The 21043-nt window shown below is 38.9% G+C and overlaps 2 protein-coding genes across 2 annotated transcripts in view; both read left to right on the top strand.

Moving 5' to 3' along the window:
* The window catches only part of LOC115924950 (protein MRVI1-like), a 28975-nt gene extending 23052 nt beyond the window's left edge, over nucleotides 1-5923 (top strand). Inside the window, exons 16-17 of the mRNA XM_030987951.1 lie at nucleotides 627-764; nucleotides 1429-5923. Of these exons, the coding sequence (XP_030843811.1) occupies nucleotides 627-764; nucleotides 1429-1681 (391 nt within the window). The 3' untranslated portion in view covers nucleotides 1682-5923. The remainder of the gene's footprint in view (nucleotides 1-626; nucleotides 765-1428) is intronic.
* Nucleotides 5924-10467: 4544 nt separating this feature from the next.
* LOC115918140 (protein AMN1 homolog) lies at nucleotides 10468-19838 on the top strand. The gene is made up of 6 exons (XM_030987945.1): nucleotides 10468-10558; nucleotides 13281-13413; nucleotides 14428-14572; nucleotides 15780-15997; nucleotides 17170-17338; nucleotides 18545-19838. The coding sequence occupies exons 1-6, from the start codon at nucleotides 10506-10508 to the stop codon at nucleotides 18619-18621; spliced, it is 795 nt and encodes a 264-aa protein (XP_030843805.1). The 5' UTR covers nucleotides 10468-10505; the 3' UTR covers nucleotides 18622-19838.
* The last annotated feature ends 1205 nt before the right edge of the window (nucleotides 19839-21043 follow it).

Raw genomic sequence — 21043 nt, 5'->3', positions numbered from 1 at the left:
GTCATCAAACTGGAGAGATTTCTAAAACTTTTGTGGAATTGGATTAACTCTTTATTCACTGGATTGAATATATTTTTATGATGCATATGCATTTCCCGTTGGACAAACTTCTTCTGTGGCAGTCCACTGTTAGATCCAGAAGTCCTAAGTTGGTCGAGATTTTGATAAATAACAGATTCAAAATTATAGGTAACAATGTTTGTCAAGATGGTAACAACACCACTTTGCTTTAAAGGAATTGGGTAACATTGCCTCAGATTCTGAAACAAAATCCAGGAGTTAGCTCATGCCGCAAACATAATTATAAACCTTGAGGTCAGTCAGGAATCCCATGATTTTTACAAGTCGATCGCCTGTCTGATTATCAAGATATTTATGATTGGAAGTCAAAATTTCATTTTTCGTTTTCCTAAAGGTTTTTATAACACTTCAGTCTATTTGGGAAAATGAGTATGGTAAAACCGGTCAGTCAAAGATTTTTTTACTTTTTTGAGGCACTTCATGATCATTTTGAAGCACAATTTTGTTAGGGCTTCAATATTACACCATATCACAGACACTGATAACACGTAGGGCCATGCATCTCAGATTTAACATTGTTAAACGATGCCTTTAATCCACCACAGATTTGAACAAGGTGTGCGGTCTCAGATCTCCCAGGAGTTGGATGACCTTCGTGATCAACAGAGGGCGCTGTGCGAGAATCTTGAAGAGATCATGGAAGCTGCGGAGGACGAAGATGAAGACGAGCATGAAAAGAATGGGTAAGATGTCATTACTTACAGGGGCTGTAGCGTGGGAATTGCTGGTTGACACCATCTATGTCATCTTTTGGACAATTGCACTTTAACGAGTGGACTTCATTAACTGGGTCAGCGCGCTAGCGTTCGCGAAACAGACCGAAGTTCTCCTCACGCTTCGGTTCGCGTATGTTGCACGCACATGAATACGTAGGCCTACTGTGGTCGTGTCGTCCGTAGTCGTATTATACCCGATTTTCCCAAAGTGGGCCTCAGGGAAGATGCATAGTCTCGTCACGCTACAGCCCCTTTAAATACCAGAGGCTTGTACACGTGTGAAACAGTAAATCGTGTTGAAAAAAAAAAAATAACATAAGAATTATGTGCTTCTACTTTGATTGGAAGATAAATGATCATGTGACAATTTTTAATTTTCTACTACATGTACTTACATCTCAGGACCCAAGACTACACTTAAGATTAACCTTTGAATAAGATAATAGAAATAAAAAATTGCGCATTAGGGCAATGCTATGGGGCCAAAAAGTTGAACCTTAGCCCTAAACATAACCTAAGATTGAATCTTGGCATTAATTCATATTATTCAACACAGAATTTTCGCCCTTCCAACTCTTTAAACAGACTAATTCATTCCCTTTCATTGCTATCTGTGTTTTTATTCCCACAGTGAGACACAGCCTATAATGAAATTGATGCGGCAATACTCCAAGACTATCCCATGGTCTAGGGCGAGCAGGATAGGTCGCTTGATCCTGACTGGAACGCTCTTCATCCTCGCCATCATCAGCATCATAGGGACCATACTACCGCTGGAGAAGTGTAGCGGGGGTGGATCTCTGCTCTCAGCTCCATGGGAAGAGGTCGTGAGGGTTTTAGGGCCTTATACTAATATATACCACCCTAGCCCACCTCCTATATGAATCTGATACTTTGTACCCCTTAAAGGGGGGTGAGAGGGGTGTAACGCTGCCCTCCGCCCGGTTAAAAGAGGTGGTGAGGATCTTGCGACCCGTTACTAATAGAAACCACCCAAGCCCACCTCCTATATGAATTTGATACTTTGTACCCATTAAAGGGGGTGAGAGGGGTGTAACAATGCTCTGTGCCCGGTGGGACGCAAAGTTGCGAGGGTCTTGGTACTAATATAAACCAACCTAGACCACCTCCTATATGAATTTGATGCTTTGTACCCATTAGAGGGGCTGAGAGGGGTGTAACAATGCTCTCCGCCCGGTGGGAAGAGGTTGTGAGGGTATTGGGACCCGCTACTAATAGAAACCACCCTAGACCACCTCTTGTGTGAATTTAATACTTTGTACCCAAAGGCTCGTTCAGATACATGTATGGCGCTGTAAGCCGCAACAAAGGTCTTGTGCGCATTCACTGAGCTTTTTTTTTTAAGATATAAAAATGTGTAGCGTATTACACTTTACGTTGTCATCATATCTGAACAAGCCTTGAGGGTTATCCGAGGTGCAGCACGGATGTTCTACCCACTTCATACACCGCCAATAGAATATTGAGACATTGTTATCAGTTGAAGGGGCAGAGGAAAGCAGAACGACTCCTTAAGAGGGGTAGCAGGGGTGCAGTTCATTATGTCTGCTACCTGAGAAGTTTTTAAAGGTCTTCTAGAAGTCCTCTTGAACTCCTACAAAATATGGACCTCCAGTACCCTGAACACAATCTTGGGAGCTCAGAAATGATTATCCTTCTGGGGCCTGTTTCACAAAGCCTTTTTTTCAATGACAAATGACAAAAATCAGTGACAACTCTGCTGATAACCAATCAGAAGCAAGGATTTCAGTAGCTTATAACAAAGACTGTCATTTGTCACTGATGACAAGTTTTGGGAAACAGGTCCCTGAATGTCATTCAGTGTAGGTTTATTGAGGAATACATTGAAGGAATGAGTAATGATTCATTGCAATAGATTTTATCCAAAGCCTTCCATACGTGTACAAGAGATGTCAAAACGAAATAGATTCATAGAACGTGTATAAAATTGTCAATTTGTTAACTGTCAGCCTTCCACGAATGCTGGTACAGTTTGCCTAAAGTTATTAATGTTCCTTATATACCTGGGTAGCGTTTCACAAAACCGTCATAAGTGCAAGTTCACCGACATCCCATTGAAATGCTTGTTAAACTTAATACACGCATTTCAATGGGATGTCGTTGAACTTGTACTTATGGCGGTTTCGTGAGACCCTGCCCTTATGTTTACACTTTGTATAAAGCTGTACATAATTTATCACCCATAGCCTTCCTAACTAGATATACCTGAAATTGTAGATATGTTTAGAGTTTTGTATAAACGTGCTCAGATTTTTCATCATTATGTACTTTTTCATTTATGTTCCATGCAGTGCATGGCAGGAAAATGTTTACAGTTCCAGATCAATAAATTTAGTACTACATGATCAAGAGTTATATTTTACATAAAAAGTGGTCTTGATAATATTGATATATGTTGTGTAAATGAAATGAATTGATATACTGTGACTAAACTCATTTTCAAATAGTTATATATATTAAAGAATATATGCAATATCCTTAGACAGTATATGAAGAGGGGATATTTAGTGAGTAGTTTTACATGTTTTTGTGCTTTTTTTGTAGTGTCATTTATATATGGACCCATGGGTGTAAAGTGCCTACTAAGTGTGACATTTAATACTGAGATTGAAATCCAAAGCTAACAGTACACAAGCTTTGTTTTAATTTGATCTGACTTGACTCTAAAGGCTTGTTCAGCTATGGTGCAGTAACCGCCACAAAATGGCCGCCTTATATTTTTTTTTTTTTTATGTGTAAAGGAATAGGAATGGGAACTGTGTGAAGCAAAGCATTTGCACATATTCCACTGAGCTATGTGCCATATGATACAAAAATGTGAAGTGTATTAAACTTTATGAGGCGCATGTGGAAGTGTGGTGGTCCAGTGGACAATTCACAGGACATAGTTCGCAGTTTGAGTTCCGCGGCGGCACCAATGTCCCTTGGCAAGACATTAATCTACATTTGCCACACTCCATACAGGTGTGGTAAATGGGTACCTGGCAGGATTTAATTCCTTGAAATGCTTTTAGTGCCTTAATGGCAGACATGCTAAAGCTGGGATAATAATCAGGAGCACCAGGAGTGTCAAGTCTGACAGACATGAGTGCTTTACAAGAACACACTATTACTATTATGGCATCATAACAAATATTTTAAAACGCAGGAGCTTTGCTACGTCATGTATGAAAGAGCCTTAAGAAGATAAGTGTAAGATGGTTTCCAAGTGACCAGGGGACTTGATTATTGAGAAAAAGATGCCTTACCAAAGGGCAATAGTAGAATCGGATATGAGGCTACTGCTCTAACTCTGCTCTACCACTGAATAGCTGGTTCAGATATGGCACGCTAAACCGCCGTCAGAACAAGAAAGGGCTACCTTTTTTTGTTGATGTTTCAAATGAGTTGCAACTGTGCGTAACAGTGGACTTCTGTGTTATCAGATTAAAGAAAATAATGTGAATCATATCACACTTAATGTCATCAGGAACAAAACCTCTGTGGTTTTGCTGCGTTGTATCTAAACGAGCCCGTACACCGGTACGTTTAGTACCGTAGCACAAACAACTCTTGAGAACAGAACTATATTATGCTTTAGCTAATGATTCCCTTGTATAACCCTCATCTATATATTGCTTTCCTTCATTGATTGGAATGCAGTTGACATGTACATACATTCTAAGGTGCTATGTTTTATAAACAAGAAAGTTATGTTAACATGTTGTTCATTCCACATAGTTTGTATTATTACAAATTATTGTATCGTTACAATAATAATTCCTGTGTATTGAGCAGAGATAATATGACCTCCTGCACATAGAAACTGCCTTCTTTATCCCCTTAAATACAGATTTAAAGCCCTCCTGGCTGTAAACAGGCAATATTCAAATTTTACATGGGGCTCTTCATTTTGTGACAGTCATTTGTTGTACAAAAATGAAGATTTGCCTGATTTTGATTACCGGTATAACATTTAAATGATTTTGTGCCCATTTTACACCATGGTGTGCTTTAAGTCAAGATGTCCCTAAATCTTGTCTACCATTTCATTTTCATGTTATGGTTGGAAGATTCATTCTTTCACTTCATTGTGTAACCAAGGTCTACTGGTTTTTAAAGTGCTATTTTTTACTTGCTCAGCAGAAGTTGCGAGGCCTTAGACAAAATTGGAGTAATGTTATTGCATTCGTTCTCTGTGGCTGAATATTGACCAAACTATTCAGAGAGGCTTGCATTGTTCTGACCTTGATGTCTTTTTCCCCCATAACATCAGTATTAATTAAACCAACTTAAGCGTTTTGATTTAAACAGGCTTTGTATGATAGATGCATCCAGCCTCAACTCAAGTGCGGAAAGATCGTATAATGAACTTTCGCATGCATCATTAATTTGTATAATGAGCTTTTTTTTAATTGATGCTTTTCATAAATAGACTTTTAGCTTTTATTGGCAAATTTGAAAATGTGACACCTCTTATTGGTAAACTTGGTGTGTGACCAACCAACCCCTCTCCCTATCCAAAATGGTCTAGTGACACTCCTAACTCTCTCCTTGTATTATGTAATTCGCATTTATCCTAGTTGGTCATCCCATTTTCTGTATTTGATGATAGATGCCTCTAATATTGTTTTAAGAATTTATGTCGCATAAAACTATTAAAGTATCAAAATTCGGAGTAAATCTAGATGGTGTTAACAACATGTCATTTGTTCAGAGCCAAAAGGGCATTAACTCTGTGTTAAAATATTTGGGTTAAAGCTCTTCTTGCTCCAGACGATGTCGGCAGTTTTAGGATGAAAGCTTTAGGACCAAACCTTTAGGACCAAACCTTTTCACTTGGGAACTGGTATGACATATATGTACATTATGTTTTTCATTGGTTTTTAATAATCAGATGTACATGTTCTAATTGATCTTTCATGCTAGTTGATGCCTTCATATTTGACTGCCAGGAGGCAATATTTTTTTGTACCGGTACTAGGTTTGTTTGTAAAATGTTTCATTCAAACTTTTCTGAGATGCCTTACATTATACAGAAATGTTACATGATTATTTATATCAATTTGAGAGACTGTTTCAGAATAAACAATTATTGATGTTTATATTTTTATCGCACACTGGTTCTTGCTTGAATGAAGAAATGGAGTAAGATTTAGAGACAAATCTAGATGAGGCAGATTGAGCGAGAAAGAGGGAGTGAGTGAGAGGGGATTAATGAGGGAGATTGAGTGAGAAAGAGAGGGAGAGTGGGTGACAGAGAGAGAAAGAGACTGAGAAAAAGAGTGGGTGAGAACGGGAGATAGAGAAAGAGTGGGTGAGAGAGAGAGAAGGAGATTTATTGAGAAAGAGGGAGAGTGGTGAGAGAGAAAGGAGATTGAGTGAGAAAGAGAGTGGGTGAGAAAGGGAGAGAGGGGAAGATTGATTGAGAAAGAGAGTGGGTGAGAAAGGGAGAGAGGGGAAGATTGATTGAGAAAGAGAGTGGGTGAGAAAGGGAGAGAGGGGAAGATTGATTGAGAAAGAGAGTGGGTGAGAAAGGGAGAGAGGGGGAGATTGATTGAGAAAGGGAGAGTGGGTGAGAGAGAGGGGGAGATTGATTGAGAAAGAGTCGGTGAGAAAGGTAAATAGAAGAGAGTGAGTGAGAACGGGAGAGAGAGGGAGAGTGGGTGAGAGAGAGAGGGGGAGATTGATTGAGAAAGGGAGAGTGGGTGAGAGAGAGGGGGAGATTGATTGAGAAAGAGTCGGTGAGAAAGGTAAATAGAGGAGAGTGAGTGAGAACGGGAGATAGAGGGAGAGTGGGTGACAGGGGGAGATTGAGTAAGAAAGAGAGGAAGAGTGGGTGAGAAAAAGGAAGGGGTGGTCAGAGGGAGGGAGATTGAGTAAGAAAGAGGAGGAGTTTGTGTGTGAGATAGAAAAAGAGAGTTTGAGTGAGAAAGAGAGTGGGTGAGTGAGAGGGAAATTGAGTGAAAGACAGCGAGATCGGGTGAGAAAGAGAGTGAGTAAGAAAGAGGGGGGGGGTTATAGTGTGTGAGAGAACAAGAGGAAGATTGAGTGAGAAAGAAAGGTAGAGCAAGTGAGAAATCGAGTGAGAGAGAGGGAGATTGAGTAAGGGAGAGTGGCTGAGAAAGAGGAAGAGGGAAGATTGAGTTATAAAAAAGGGTGAGCGGGTGAGAATGAATTAATGAGGGAGATTAATAGATTAATAGAAAAATGGGAGAGCGGGTGAGAGAGAGGGAGATTGAATGAGAAAGAGGGAGAGTGGGTGAGAGAGAGAAGGGGTTCGAGTGAGAAAGAAGGGGAATTGGTGTGTGAGAGAAAAAGAGGAAGATTGAGTGAGAAAGAGAGGTATAGAGCTAGTGAGAAAGAGGGAGATTGAATGAGAAAGAGAGTAGGTGAGGGTAAGGGAAATTTAGTGAGAGAGGGGGGAGTGGGTGAGAGGGAAGCTAGGGTTCGAGTGAGAAAGAGAGTGGGTGAGTGAGAGGGAAATTGAGTGAAAAAAGTGGGAGTGGGTGAGAGAGAGAGAGAGAGAGATTGAGTAAGGAAGAGTGGGTGAGAAAGAGGGAGAGGTTGAGATTGTATTAGAAAAAGGGAGAGTGGGTGAGAGGGAATTAATGAGGGAGATTGAGAGAGAAAAAAGGGAGAGTGGGTGAGAGAGAGAGAGAGGGATTTGGAGTGAGAAAGAGGGGAAGTGTGAGAGAAAAAGAGGAAGATTGAGTAAGAAAGAGAGCAGGTGAGTGAGAGGTGAATTGAGTAAGGGAGAGTGGGTGAGAAAGAGGGAGAGGGGGGAGATTGTGTTAGAAAAAAGGGAGAGTGGGTGAGAGGTATTGAGTGAGAAAAAGAGACAGGTGTGCGGAAGGAATGAGGGAGATTGAGAAAGAAAGAAGGAGAGTGGGTGAGAGAGGGGGAGGAGAGATTGAATAAGAAAAAGGGGCAGTTTGTGTGTGAGAGAGAGAAAGAGGGAGATTAAGTGAGAAAGACAGTGGGTGAGAGAGAGAAAAATACATTTAGTAAAAGGGGAGTGGGTGAGAGAGAGGGAGAAAGGGAGAGTGAGTGAGAGAGAGTAAGGTAAGGGGAGTAATAGTGTGTATAAATTATGTGAATGTGTGTAATGGGAGTGAGAACAGAGAAAGAGAGAGAGAGGGTGCCAGGTGGGCATTAAGTTTCAATAACCTTTTAAAAGGGAAATATTTCCTTGATGGTAAAGTGCTTCAAAGGTAAGCAGATTTTTTTATTAAGCTGACTGGTGAAAGTTTGAACGAAAATTTTGAAAAGTTTGAACAAAAAATACTTAAGTTAGGAATTTTCTAGAATAATTGTTATCACGTATGGACACCGAGTTCAAATTGGTTGAATCAAAAAGACGCGTCACTGTGATGGTCGAAGTGCCGGACAATTTTCCCATTTGATCCAGCACACAAATTAATGAGTCTTTTTTCCGTTTTAAAGATTCATGAGGGTTTTTTTCTTTTTAGAGAACCTTTAATAATTAAGATGCTATCCACAATCTGTGTTTTTTTAGATGTGTCCCAATTAGGGAGACGCGACGCTTAGGAGAAAAAAAATTAGGCCTACTATATTTTTGTACTTAAGAATATGCTGATAAACTACTTGTACTCCTTTGTTGAGGAGGAGGGGGTGTCCCCTAAACAAACAAAAAAAAAGAGATGAAAAAAAAAACGGAAGGTAGAGAGGCGTAGCCGGGAATCCAACCGAGTACATCTGCATTGTGAAGCGATATCTTATCCACAAGACCACTGTGCTTCACTGATATCAACTTGTTCGGTTCAAGATGTTAACACTTTCTGATGTAAATGACTTCAAAAAATATGATGATAAACTACTTGTAATCCTCTGTTGAAGAGGAGGGGGTGGCCCCTAAACAAAAAAAAAGAGAAGAACAAATCAATATGAAGAAAAAATTGCTTAAAAAACATACGGGGTAGAAAGGCATAGCCGGGAATCGAACCGAGTACATCTGCATTGTGAAGCGATGTGTTATCCACAAGACCACTGTGCTTCACTGTTATTAACTTGTTCGGTTCAAGATATTAACACTTTCTGATGTTAATGACTTTAAAAAATATGCTGATAAACTACTTGTACTCCTTTGTTGAGGAAGAGGGGGTGGCCCCTAAACAAAAAAAGAGATGGACAAATCAAAAGGAAGAAAAAAATGATTAAAAAACACGAGGTAGAAAGGCATAGCAGGGAATCGAACCGAGTACATCTGTATTGTGAAGCGATGTCTTATCCACATGACCACGTACTGTGCTTCACTGATATTAACTTGTTCTGTTCAAGATGTTAACACTTTCTGATGTTAATGACTTTAAAAAATATGCTGATAAACTAATTTTACTCCTTTGTTGAGGAAGAGGGGGTGTCCCCTAAACAAAAAAAAGAGAAGGACAAATCAATATGAAGAAAAAAAATGATCAAAAAACACGAGGTAGAAAGGCATAGCCGGGAATCGAACCTAGTACATCTGCATTGTGAAGAGATGTCTTATCCACAAGACCACTGTGCTTCATTGATATTAACTTGTTCGCTTCAAGTTGTTAACACTTTCTGATGTTAACAAACGGGGAAGTTGTAGGCCTACCCTTTGATTTTCTATTATTTCATATCCAAGTATTTGCAAACCGAACTCACTTTATTCTTGTTTCCATTGTTAATAATTTATGTACTATGTATTGTTTATACCTTATAATGATATTTATATGTCTATGGAATTATTCGTACCTTGTAAATTCACTTTCATTAGCTTCCAGCTGTATTGTTGAATATTCGAATAAAACCTTATCAAATCAAATAAATACATCAAAATCCACGCACCAAATTGACAATTTACTATTCACATAATAGAGTAAGTGATTTAGTATTCCAAACACCTATAAAGTTTATATTTTTGGTCCGATTTTATTTCAATTTTCCGCCCATCTGTTTCTCTCAATTTTCCGATTACAATCAAATGAATTTATAACAATGATTGGGTGATGGAGGGTGTCATTATGTAGGTCAATGACTTGCCAAAGCTGTAGCGGCGGGACTCGAACACCGAACCATAATGACCCACAGCCTGACGACTTAAAAAAATGAATAATATCATATCAAATAATTTCATTTCTCATGCAAAACATAATAATGAATAAGTATATTACAAACAAATATTTATACTCCGCGGTCGATCAAGTTCATAACTCTTCTGCCAGTCATCAGCTTCATCAACATTTAGAAAATCACCAAAACCACCAAAAGCTAAGAAGAGGGAGAAAAAGGGTGCCCTCGATCTTTGAAACGTAGAGAGAGAAAAATGAGAGCAGAGAAAAGCTAAATGAAACCAAAACGAAAATGCGTGATAGTGAAATTTATACAATCAAACATTCTTTCTGCGAATGTATTGAAACAAAAATCATTAATGCAATGTAAATAGTTTTAAGGATAAAATCTTGATAAAATTAAGTTACTGGTATTTCCCCCACCGCACACATTTAGTGAAGAACAAAGAATTCAAATTCTATCAAGAAATATTAGGGGTACCACAGAGCATAATGATTGATTAGATCGATAGAGCGCCATCTCTCGTTTGAGATTGTAAGAAATTGTAAGCAGAACTAAAATGAACTTGCGACATCGATCGAAAGTTGTAACTACTTTCTTGGCCTGAGCTGAGCAAGTAAAATCAAGATGACGGAGCAACACACCAATAACTGCATCACAGTTTCATCGCTATTTTCAGTGTAAGTGAAGTATTAAAGTGAGTTAAGTAATCCAAAATTGCTTAACGTTTTGACTAGTCTCTGTCGTGCAGCGGCTGCTCTTGATTGCAGGCCAAGGCTGTCGGGAGGGCCGAGGGGACAGGACGATGGCTCTACCGCTTCGAAGTCCTACATGTAGGCTCGCGCCCGGCTAATTAGGTTTGAAGTTTGAAGTTCGTGCGAACTGTGATGTGATGTTCTGTGCAATGTCAGAGTGTTTGCTTGGATGGACAGCGTGCAAGAGTATGAATAGATTAAAGGAGGAATGGAAGTAGAGAAGAGAGAGAGGTGGCTGTCGCAAAAGGAAATCTTTCCGCGAAGCCGGGCCGAGGCTGAGCTACATGTAGACCGAAAGCTTCAGTCTCTATACCGTCGGTTGTTCCACTGAGACTACGTCTGGCTCCACTAGACCTCCGGTTATAGAGACTGAATGATCGCCTATGCCAGCCTATGTTGAAGATATCACGGCTAGATTTTAGCCGTTAGGCCCCTCCCACAAACATGAACAAACTTGCCACGGCCGTATTGTTATGCCCCCAAAATCCCCCAAAATGTCATTTTACCTCGTGCATATCCAATTTTACATTAGGCCTAGACTATAGTCTAATACTAGGGTGTCTGATCGCGCACCCGATGTTGTGTGCTAAAATTCTTCCCATAGAGATTACACGCATCCCTATGCAGCCTACGTGCATTGCGCGACCATGCAAAAAAAGTCAATTTTTTTTTTTCAAATCGAGATTCAAACCTTTATCAGTTGTGATCCTGAAGGTGATAATCAATGAATGAGGTGTCATATGAAAGAGCAGGTGAATTCCAATATTTCCAAAGGGGCGTAGCCCCCGAAATTCTAAAAATATCTTGGTCAAAACAGCAATTTAAACATTGTGTCCTGGCTAACTCTCAGGTTTGTCACTTTTGAGATATGACGCCCCGATCGATAAGTAGTCCCAGTCCTGAGGAACAATTCTATGTGATTATATTTTCGCTAGCCCCCAGGGATCACAACTGATAACAGTTTAAAAATACCCTTCTCGCTATTTGGTGGATCAGCTAATTAGGAGGCGTGCGCTCCGCTCAGTCCAAACCATGGTTACATCGCGTAACATCTCCGCGCACGAACGAAACCCCAAATTATAGTGACTGAAATTATGGTTGGCAATTCCCTCGATAAACCCGGAAGTGAATACACGTTATAGTCAATGGCAATATCGCGGAGACAACGTGCGTTGTCTCCGCGATATTGCCATTGACTATAACGTGCATTCACTTCCGGGTTTATTGTGCGACGAACGCCAACCATACTAGTCAATCGCACATGTCGCGGAGACAGCGTAGCTCAAGCTGCAAGTCGCGGATTGGCTTAGCAGCATGCGTACGATATGCATACGCTTGCATATCGCGCGATACAGCTGTTTGGCTAAATTTAGCAAAACAACATCACTCTGCGTGGACGTCTTTTTCGTCGATTTTGACCAAAATGATATGAATATACCAGCGTGTTGGAGGGGCTGTAACTTTTGATAGAAACATCGGTGAGACTTGAAATTTGAAATGTATTATTCTGATAACATTTTTTATTCAAATATCAAACAAAAATGGTGAAAAACGATCCCAAATTGAAAATTGAAAAATCGTTCAGACACCCTACTAATACATCGGTTCCACTTACTAACTTGATTGAAATAATCTGTTTAATGGTCCCTTTTAAGGAAATTATGGGTCAAAATCGACATCCATGTTGAAAATCTTGCAAGCCGTGTTAAACTCTCGCTGCCGTCAATCTTATCCCTTCTAGTCTACGCCGAAGGCAAAAATGATTATGAAGGAAAAACTGTGATAACGCCATTACGAACGTGTAGATGGCGCACAGTTGAAAATCTTGCAAGCCGTGTTAAACTCTCGCTGCCGTCAATCTTATCCCTTCTAGTCTACGCCGAAGGCAAAAATGATTATGAAGGAAAAACTGTGATAACGCCATTACGAACGTGTAGATGGCGCACTTGACATTTCTTGACATTTCTCTTATTCCCCTTTACAAGTATCCACTTTTACTCTTCGTCAAAACGGCAACAAATTATACAGTAATGTCCCTGGCATAGCATCACACATATAATATTCACTTTCACACGTGCGATTCAATGATTACTGAAGTTGAACGAATGAAATTCAACTTATAATTAATACATTTTATCTATATATCAGAAACTCACTTCTTTGGCCGGAACTAAGCAATTTACTGCCGAAACACTGAGCTCACTGGTGTCACTGTAAAAACAGGACAAAACGGGGAAAACTGGAAAAACTGGAGAGCTCATCTCCATAATCCTACTATAAAAAACATCGATCATAAATACAACAGATATTGTAAATATTTAAATTGCCAATTCACCTTCTATAAAATACCTAAATGCTTCATTTAGGCTGAAAGAGAATGAATATCTAGCTTTCCTGATATTATAATTAACAAAATGAACCTTTTTTCTTATCTTATGAAACAAAGAATCTGAACTCTAAAAATCTCTTCTAAGATTTTCGACTTGCTGAAAAAACCACAAAATAAATTTCGCTCAGCGAAACAATAACGACTTACTTTCATCTAAATCAGTCTGACTCTGATATTGTGAAACTATACAGTATACTGCAGGCAATGACATGGGCAATCACACACCGACTAGAGAGTCTATCTTTGTTTTATTTCCAGGTCTCTTTTGTCGGTGATCAAACAGTTGCCATGTTTTCTATCTCAACTTGACAACCTTCCAATCAACGTCAAAGATAATCTCCTTCATCTGATGTCCAAGAGAGGTCTACTTACAGACACCAATGTAGCAAAGGTTAGTTAATCTCCTTTTGATAAAGATACACTTAGGTTTTCTAATAATAAAGCTCATTCAGATATACACTGTAATAGATGATCATAATATGGATATTTATATAGTGCCGGTATCCACCAGGCTCTGGTGCTCATGGCGCTTTACATATTACCCTGGTTGTAGTGGAGCTGCCAAAGTACTAGCGCTTATTGCTTATTAGGTACCCATTCACACCTGGGTGGAGAGTGGAAAATGTAGATTAATGTCTACGTCTTATGATGTGGCAAAACTGTGGTGGTGTTAATTCTTAAGTAAAGTGTTAATACACTTCATACATGTATATGAACAAGCCTTTTTACACAATACACATCTTATTTCTCAAAAATAAGGCTCTCAAATTTAGAAGAAGGTTCTTTTAATAGACGTATAATCTACTCTTAACATGTTGTTTATTCCTCAGTGTTCTAGCCAGTACCTAGCCTATCCGATATGCGTCGGGCTTTACAAGTATATACTAATCACGTTAAGGAGACTGACATCAGCGTGGGTGTCAGCCCGAGTGCCTATCATCACTGGTGCATGCGAAAAGTTTTATTTTCTTTTATTAACCTTGTTTGGTTCATAGAAAATCTACGAACCCCCTGTAAAGCTCTTTCATGAATATTTATGTAGCATGGACCAAAATAGGCCGATGAGCGATGAGGAACCTGGAGATGATATTTGATTGGTTGAATCAAAGTGATCGATCACCAAATAAGGCTAGTCTTATGAATCATGCATGAACATACGCTCATCACACATACGATACACATATGAATAATGATGAGTTCACCAGTGATGATAGGCGCTCGGGCTGACTCCTGAACCGATGTCAGTCTCCATAACGGGATCAGTATATTTGCAAAAGCCCGACGCATATCGGATAGGCTAGCCTGTACCTAATCTAACATTCTTGGTGCTAAACTGAGAATACTTTTTGAATAGAAAAAAATAAAAAACAAGTGCCATGAATTCATTTGACTGTCCTTGAACTAGGTTATCCACAAAAGGACGAGGATCCTTGATCTGAGCGAGTCATCTGTGAGTGACAGGGCTCTCCTGAGACTAGGAGTCTGCAGAAACCTGAGGAAGATTGATCTCAATACATCTAAAGGAGAGAGGACTGACATTACAGATCAAGGTAAGATTTTAACGTTTTCAGACCTGTTTTTTGCGGGGCTAAGAGGGTTTTTAGCGCTGCAAATTCCTGGGCTATCTTTCGTTTTCACACCTGGTTTTTCGAAAGTGGGTTAGCTCCGCAAGTTCCCGGGCTAAGCTGGCCCTGCTCCCGAGTAGGGTTAGCGCGACAATTGCGGCGCTCAACGTTGCAATTGTTGCAAATGACGTTTCACCCTCTTCCTTCTACTGTTGGTTTAGCTATTACTCTTTCCCAAAAGAATATGGCAAGCAGGAAAACCATTGTATCCTTAAAAATCGTATAAGAAGTGGCCCCATTTTGAAGACTGAAGTCGAGTGTCGACTTCCATAGGGAGTTGTAGAACTGCACTGTGCGTGCGCACACGTTAGGTCATGTTAATCTTCTGAAATAGTCCGATAGTCCTGGGCTTAGGCAAAGCAGGTGTGAAAACAGGCAACGTTTTAAAGCTCAGGCTAGCTGTTAACCCGGGTTAGGGTTAGGGTTAGGTGTGAAAACATAATTTCTTAGCCCTGGCTATCCTTAGCCCGGTCCTTAGCCTGGGTTATCTGAACCAGGTGTGAAAACGGTATGAGTCTTTCATTTACCACCAGCACCGATTGGTACGTTCGATTTGCTCGTTTGCATACCTACAGGTCTGGACAGAACAATGGACGGAAAGATTACTGTAATGGCCACCTGTATAGAAAGGTCACATTTCTTGGAAAATCGTTTCTCATTGAAATGCACATAATGACCACCTGCGCTTAAAGACCACTTTTCTTGGCTCCCTTGAGCAGTCTTTATGCACAAGTTTACTGTACTCTATATTCTTATTAGAGGGAAATCCAAAGTTCATTTGTAAGTTCAATAAGAGAAACAAAATGGCGAAAGTTTGAAATAAATCAGACCAATGATAAGGGAGTTATAAATGTTTGAAATATGATGTCGTTAAATCTATGGAAATCTCATATTGGTGAGTTAAAAAAATTCATACCTTTACAGGGCCCCCTGGAAAACAGTACTTTGATTACTGATGGGGCCGCCCTGTTTAAATAAAATGTAATAAATGAATGAATACCTTACTTATTTTGTTGGTACGATTTCATCCAAACCAGGACTACTTATCTGATATTTCTGCTTTCTTATGAAATAAATGTCTGCTAAGGTTAGATTTTTCCTTTAAAATGATGTCATTCTCACTTTTCACTAGGGATCCAAGCCTTGGCTACATCCTGCCCATATCTGAGTATTGTTTATCTGCGTCGGTGTGTTAGCCTTGAAGACCCGTCTACCATAGCCTTAGCTCAGTCTTGCCATCAGCTCATGGAACTCAACCTCGGAGGCTGTATCAGATTGACCGATGCCTCTCTACAAGCCATTGGACAGAACTGCAGAATGCTCAAGAGTCTGAATATCTCCAGAACTAAGGTCAGATTTAAAGCCTGTCTGCACTAGTTTGGCCAGGTGGGATTAGACCTCCTTGAAAGGTCACTGACGGGTGGTTATATCATCAAATCAGCTCTCAATTAACATAAGAAAAAGGAGATCATGGGGGACCAACAGGCACTGATTAGGCATTGTTTGCTATATAGAGGGCGCAAGTAGATATAAGTAGTACAGTAGGGCTTAAAATTCAAAATCGAATTCATCTTCATAGTTGTTCATGTATGTAGATTAATGTCTTACTGAACGACATTAGTGCCAAGGTGGGACTCCAACCATAAACCATGTGATCCACAGTCCAGCGATGTATCCACTATACCACACCATCTTTTGCCTATACAACAAAAAAGCTTAATCGGAAAGTAATTTTCTCAGTATTTGTAGTCCAGTGGTCTGATCACTTAACTGGAAATGCAAAGGTCGTGGTTTTGAGCCCAGGTACGGCACTTACATTATGTCCTCGAGCAAGACATTTTATTTGCATTGCTCCTCTCCACCCAGGTGCGGTTGGATTGGCATTTGCTTGCCTGAAGAGAAGATGACTGGAGTAATGATAATACTGTAAGCTCTTTGGTCAGCTAATGGTAAAGTGCTACAGATATATAAGAAACTGGTGTTACCATCATCAACATCATCATTGACATCACCAACACCATCATCATCATCACCACCACCACCACCACCACCATCATCATCACCATCATGATGATCATCATCATCACCACCATTATCAACATCATCATCATCACCACCATCATCATCATCATCATCATCATCATCACCATCATCAACATCATCATCATCATCATCATCATCATCACCATCACCACCACCACCACCATCACCATCGCCATCATCACCACCACCACCACCACCATCACCATCGTCATCATCATCACCACCACCACCACCACCACCATCATCATCATCACCACCACCACCACCACCACCACCACCATCACCATCATCATCACCACCACCACCACCACAACCACCATCACCATCGTCATCACCATCACCATCACCACCACCACCACCACCATCACCATCGTCATCACCACCACCACCACCACCACCACCATCATCATCATTATTATTATTATAATTACTTCATAAGCACCGTTTTTATAATTATTATTATTATTACTTTGTTACAGGTAACTGACGAGGGTATTTTCAGCCTGTGTAATGGTGTATGTAAACAATCATTGAAAGAGCTTCACTTGAATAACTGCATCCATCTCTCAGATGAAGCCGTCGAGGCAGTGGTCAACTTCTGCCCCAAGATTGCTATTCTTCTCTTCCATGGATGCCCATGTATTACAGGTAGGATCAGTCGAAGTGTTAAGTATTACAGGGGGTGTTTCACAAAGACCCTCAGTTGAACTTATCTCAAAGTTGGACTTGGCAATTATGGAAAGCCGTTAGCATCTCTGAAAATATTTTGTAAAAGTTATTTTAAAAGGCATAAAATGTTGATTCAGGTCATTCATATTTTCCATGTTCAAGGAAATTTCATGTTCTTGATGTGAAATCTATGAAAATTCTAAAATACTTGATTATTTGCTTTTTAATATATTTTTGTTAAGGCTACAAATGGCTCTCCATAGTAATTAAGTTCAACTTAGAGTTAAGTTAGACCTACATGTATGATCTTTGTGAAACATCCCCCCCCCCCCATGTAGGATATAATTTATTGTCCATATCAGGAAATTTTGATTTCTACTGGTCATACAATATGATCATACACATATTGTGGCAAAATACATACTTAACATACACATAATCGAGTCATATCATCATTCTTACAATCACTTCCATTACTCACTAGAATCGTTATCAACAAAATGAGCTCATTATTGTTATTATTATTATTTTTATGAACTACTTGATTTGTTTGAAAATCGTTGGAGAGAAGAGAAGCCTAGAATCAAGAGTTTAGTTGTAAAAAGACGTAGTTCCCTGTTCTTTAGTTTCTTGGATAAGACTTCAAGATATTCTGGTAATTAAGAGGAATGAAAACGGTTGAATGTGACGATTTGTACTACAATATCTTCTCTCCTGTGCTTTTTTCCTTTTTTTTCTTCATGATGAAATGAATGTTTTGGATGCAGCTTCCAGTACACAAGTGTAAACAGAGTATTACTTGAAATGGGAAGACCTGGGCATCATTTCACGAAACCGTCATAAAAACCCGGTATAAGTCATTGATGTCCTATTGAAACATGTGTTAAATCTAACGAATGCATTTCAATGGGTTGTTGGCGAACATGACAATTTTGTGACAGGCTGCCCAGGCTAACACCCAAGTGGTTTGAAACTAAATCAGAGCAGCAAGTCAATGGAAGCTTGAGAAAAAAGCTTAGATATAAGAAAAGTAATGAAGTTTTGAAGGTCATTTCACAAATCAATAATGTGTAATTGCTCCCCTCCCCCATAATTATCTGAGTTATAATTGGGATATCTTTAAGGGGAAAGTTGTAGCAGCTCACTAAAGCTGACTCTATTCTCTCCATTTCTTTGTTTCTGCAGATAGGTCAAGACAAGCCTTAGAGATGATACAAGGACCTGGATCCAAGATGAAACAGGTCACATGGACCATCTACTGATCTCATCATGTGATTAGTCATGTGACTCATCATGCGACTGGCTTTTAGATGAAACAGGTCACATGGACCATCGTGGGATCTCACTGTCATATGATTTGCAATGTGACCTGCCGTAGATATGATTCACGGAACTCTAAAATGACCAAGTTATACGGACCATTTACTGATCTCAGATCGGATTATGATATGTTGCTGATGATGCTTGTAAATCCAGGAGACCTACACCTGAATCATATCTGTGGGACTATCACTAGGTTAATGAGTATACCGTTAGAGTCATACCCAATGGCACTTGCAGACTAACTGAAAATCAATTATGTGTTAATCTTCTTCCACGGTTATCACAGATTATCCAACTGAGTGCCGACAGTATCCAAGAAGAAATATGCTTACTTTTGTACATTTTATTTGTGTTCCATACTAACCTTGATGTTTTGTTGTGAGACTTGCCATATTCTACTTACCGGTACATGTAAAAACTTCATATTTTGACATATATACTGCTGCTTCATTTTTTAATTTTTGTTTAGTTATGTGTGTGTGAGTGTGCTATATTGATATATTTAAAGTGTTATTATGGTTTGGTTCTGAGCTGTTTCTTTTTGATGGATCTTGCGACCCAAATGGTAGTGTTCCACCAATAATGAATGTGCTGGCCGATTAATGTACCAGTCCATTGATTTTATCGATGAATTATAAGATGGAATAAGGTTACTATTAATAATAATAATAATAGAGTATATTTATGAAGCGCATAAGAAATTGTAAATTTCTCTATGCGCTTTACAGTTTTGTACAATCATAACAAATTTGAATATATAAACAACATTAAAACAACAATAAATAACGAAATAGTATTGATGTAATATACAAGACAAGAAGGTTTATACATGGGGATGAAATACTGCCAAAACATGTATGATGTTTGTATGCCTCCGCTAAAAAAGTAGCCAGAGGCATTATGTTTTCGGGTTGTCCGTCCATAATCACGATATTCTGAGAACCTTTTAATGGATTGCAATCAAACTTGAATTCTAAAAATTGCTTCTGTTTTGGTGTGTAAAATTACTCCATGGCAGAGGTAGCAAACCCAATATTTTTCATTTGCTACACTGCACCGATGTTTTACTTTCCCTTCTTAAAAATCAAATGCCAGTGTGCAATGTTTCCACCACAGATGATGCCTAGAAGCGGGACTACCAGTGTCTTTGCTTAATTGCTACCTGGATACATGTGTTCAAACTTCAAATATTCACTCTTTTTGGTAAGAGGATGTATTTTTCAGGGCTCTTTTGCAAACCATTTTGTAATGTACTGAAGAGACTACCCTGTATACAGAACACAGAATAAGTAAATGAATAGAAGTTTTAAATCAGTTGTTATTACTATTTGTTTGTAAATTAATTATTATTATTTTTTTTTTGGGGGGGGGGGTTCCAGCTGTCATTACTTAATCAGTTTTTTTTGTGGGTCCAATTCACAAAGCAGGTTTAAATCTAACCCATATCTAATTTCTAAAACCATGTTTAACATGGAACCCCTTACATGAAGGGGCTAAATCTGTTTCAGTGATTTGTTCACTGTAACCCACGGGTTAAGATAATTGACTTACTAACTAAATGCATTTGTTTCATTTTGATTTCACAGTGAAAGCACCAAACTTGCTAATAATTCAAGTTGACCATATAGCGTTCATTTATAGTATGTTCTACGTTGATTTAATGAAATTACTTCTATAAAGACTTAAATGAATAATATGTATTTTTATCTGCAATTGATTTGCATATACCCTGCCTATTTCTATAGATTTCTATAAGAAAGTACCTATTATTTATGTATGTTTGTGTTGTTGTTTACCATGTACAGTTCATTTATAGTATGCTCAACATTGATTTATGAAAATTATTGAATGATTATTAAAATGAATCATTATTTTATGAAATTACTTCTAAAAAGACTTTTATGAATAATATGTATTTTTATTTGCCATTGATTTGCATATTGTTACACTGCCTATTTCTATAGATTTCTATAAGAAAGTAACTATTATTTATGTATGTGTGTATATTCATGATGTTGTTTGTGTTTGATTTTTGTATATACAGACATTATATTCATACCAACAGAATACTTCAAATATTTGATTTGTTATATATTTGCATCCATCCAATAAAGAATGTGAGACATTCCATCATTTTAAAGATGACAATTACAACCTTAGTGTGTGTGTGTGTGTGTGTGTGTGTGTGTTTCTAATGTTGTGTTTTGGAAAAGTGAGGTCAATATAGATGGCTATTTTTAGAGAGGGAGAGAGAGAGAGAGAGAGAGAGAGAGAGAGAGAGAGAGAGTGTGGATTTAGGGAGGGGGTGAGATGGAGATAAAGAGAGGGGATGAAGAAAGGGAGACAGAAAGAGGGAAGAAG

The sequence above is a fragment of the Strongylocentrotus purpuratus genome, unplaced genomic scaffold (genome assembly GCF_000002235.5).
Source record: "Strongylocentrotus purpuratus isolate Spur 01 unplaced genomic scaffold, Spur_5.0 spur5_scaffold_17, whole genome shotgun sequence".
NCBI classification, from domain to species: domain Eukaryota; kingdom Metazoa; phylum Echinodermata; class Echinoidea; order Camarodonta; family Strongylocentrotidae; genus Strongylocentrotus; species Strongylocentrotus purpuratus.
Note: the sequence above shows the minus strand (reverse complement) of the source record. Positions and strands in the feature narration are given on the sequence as shown.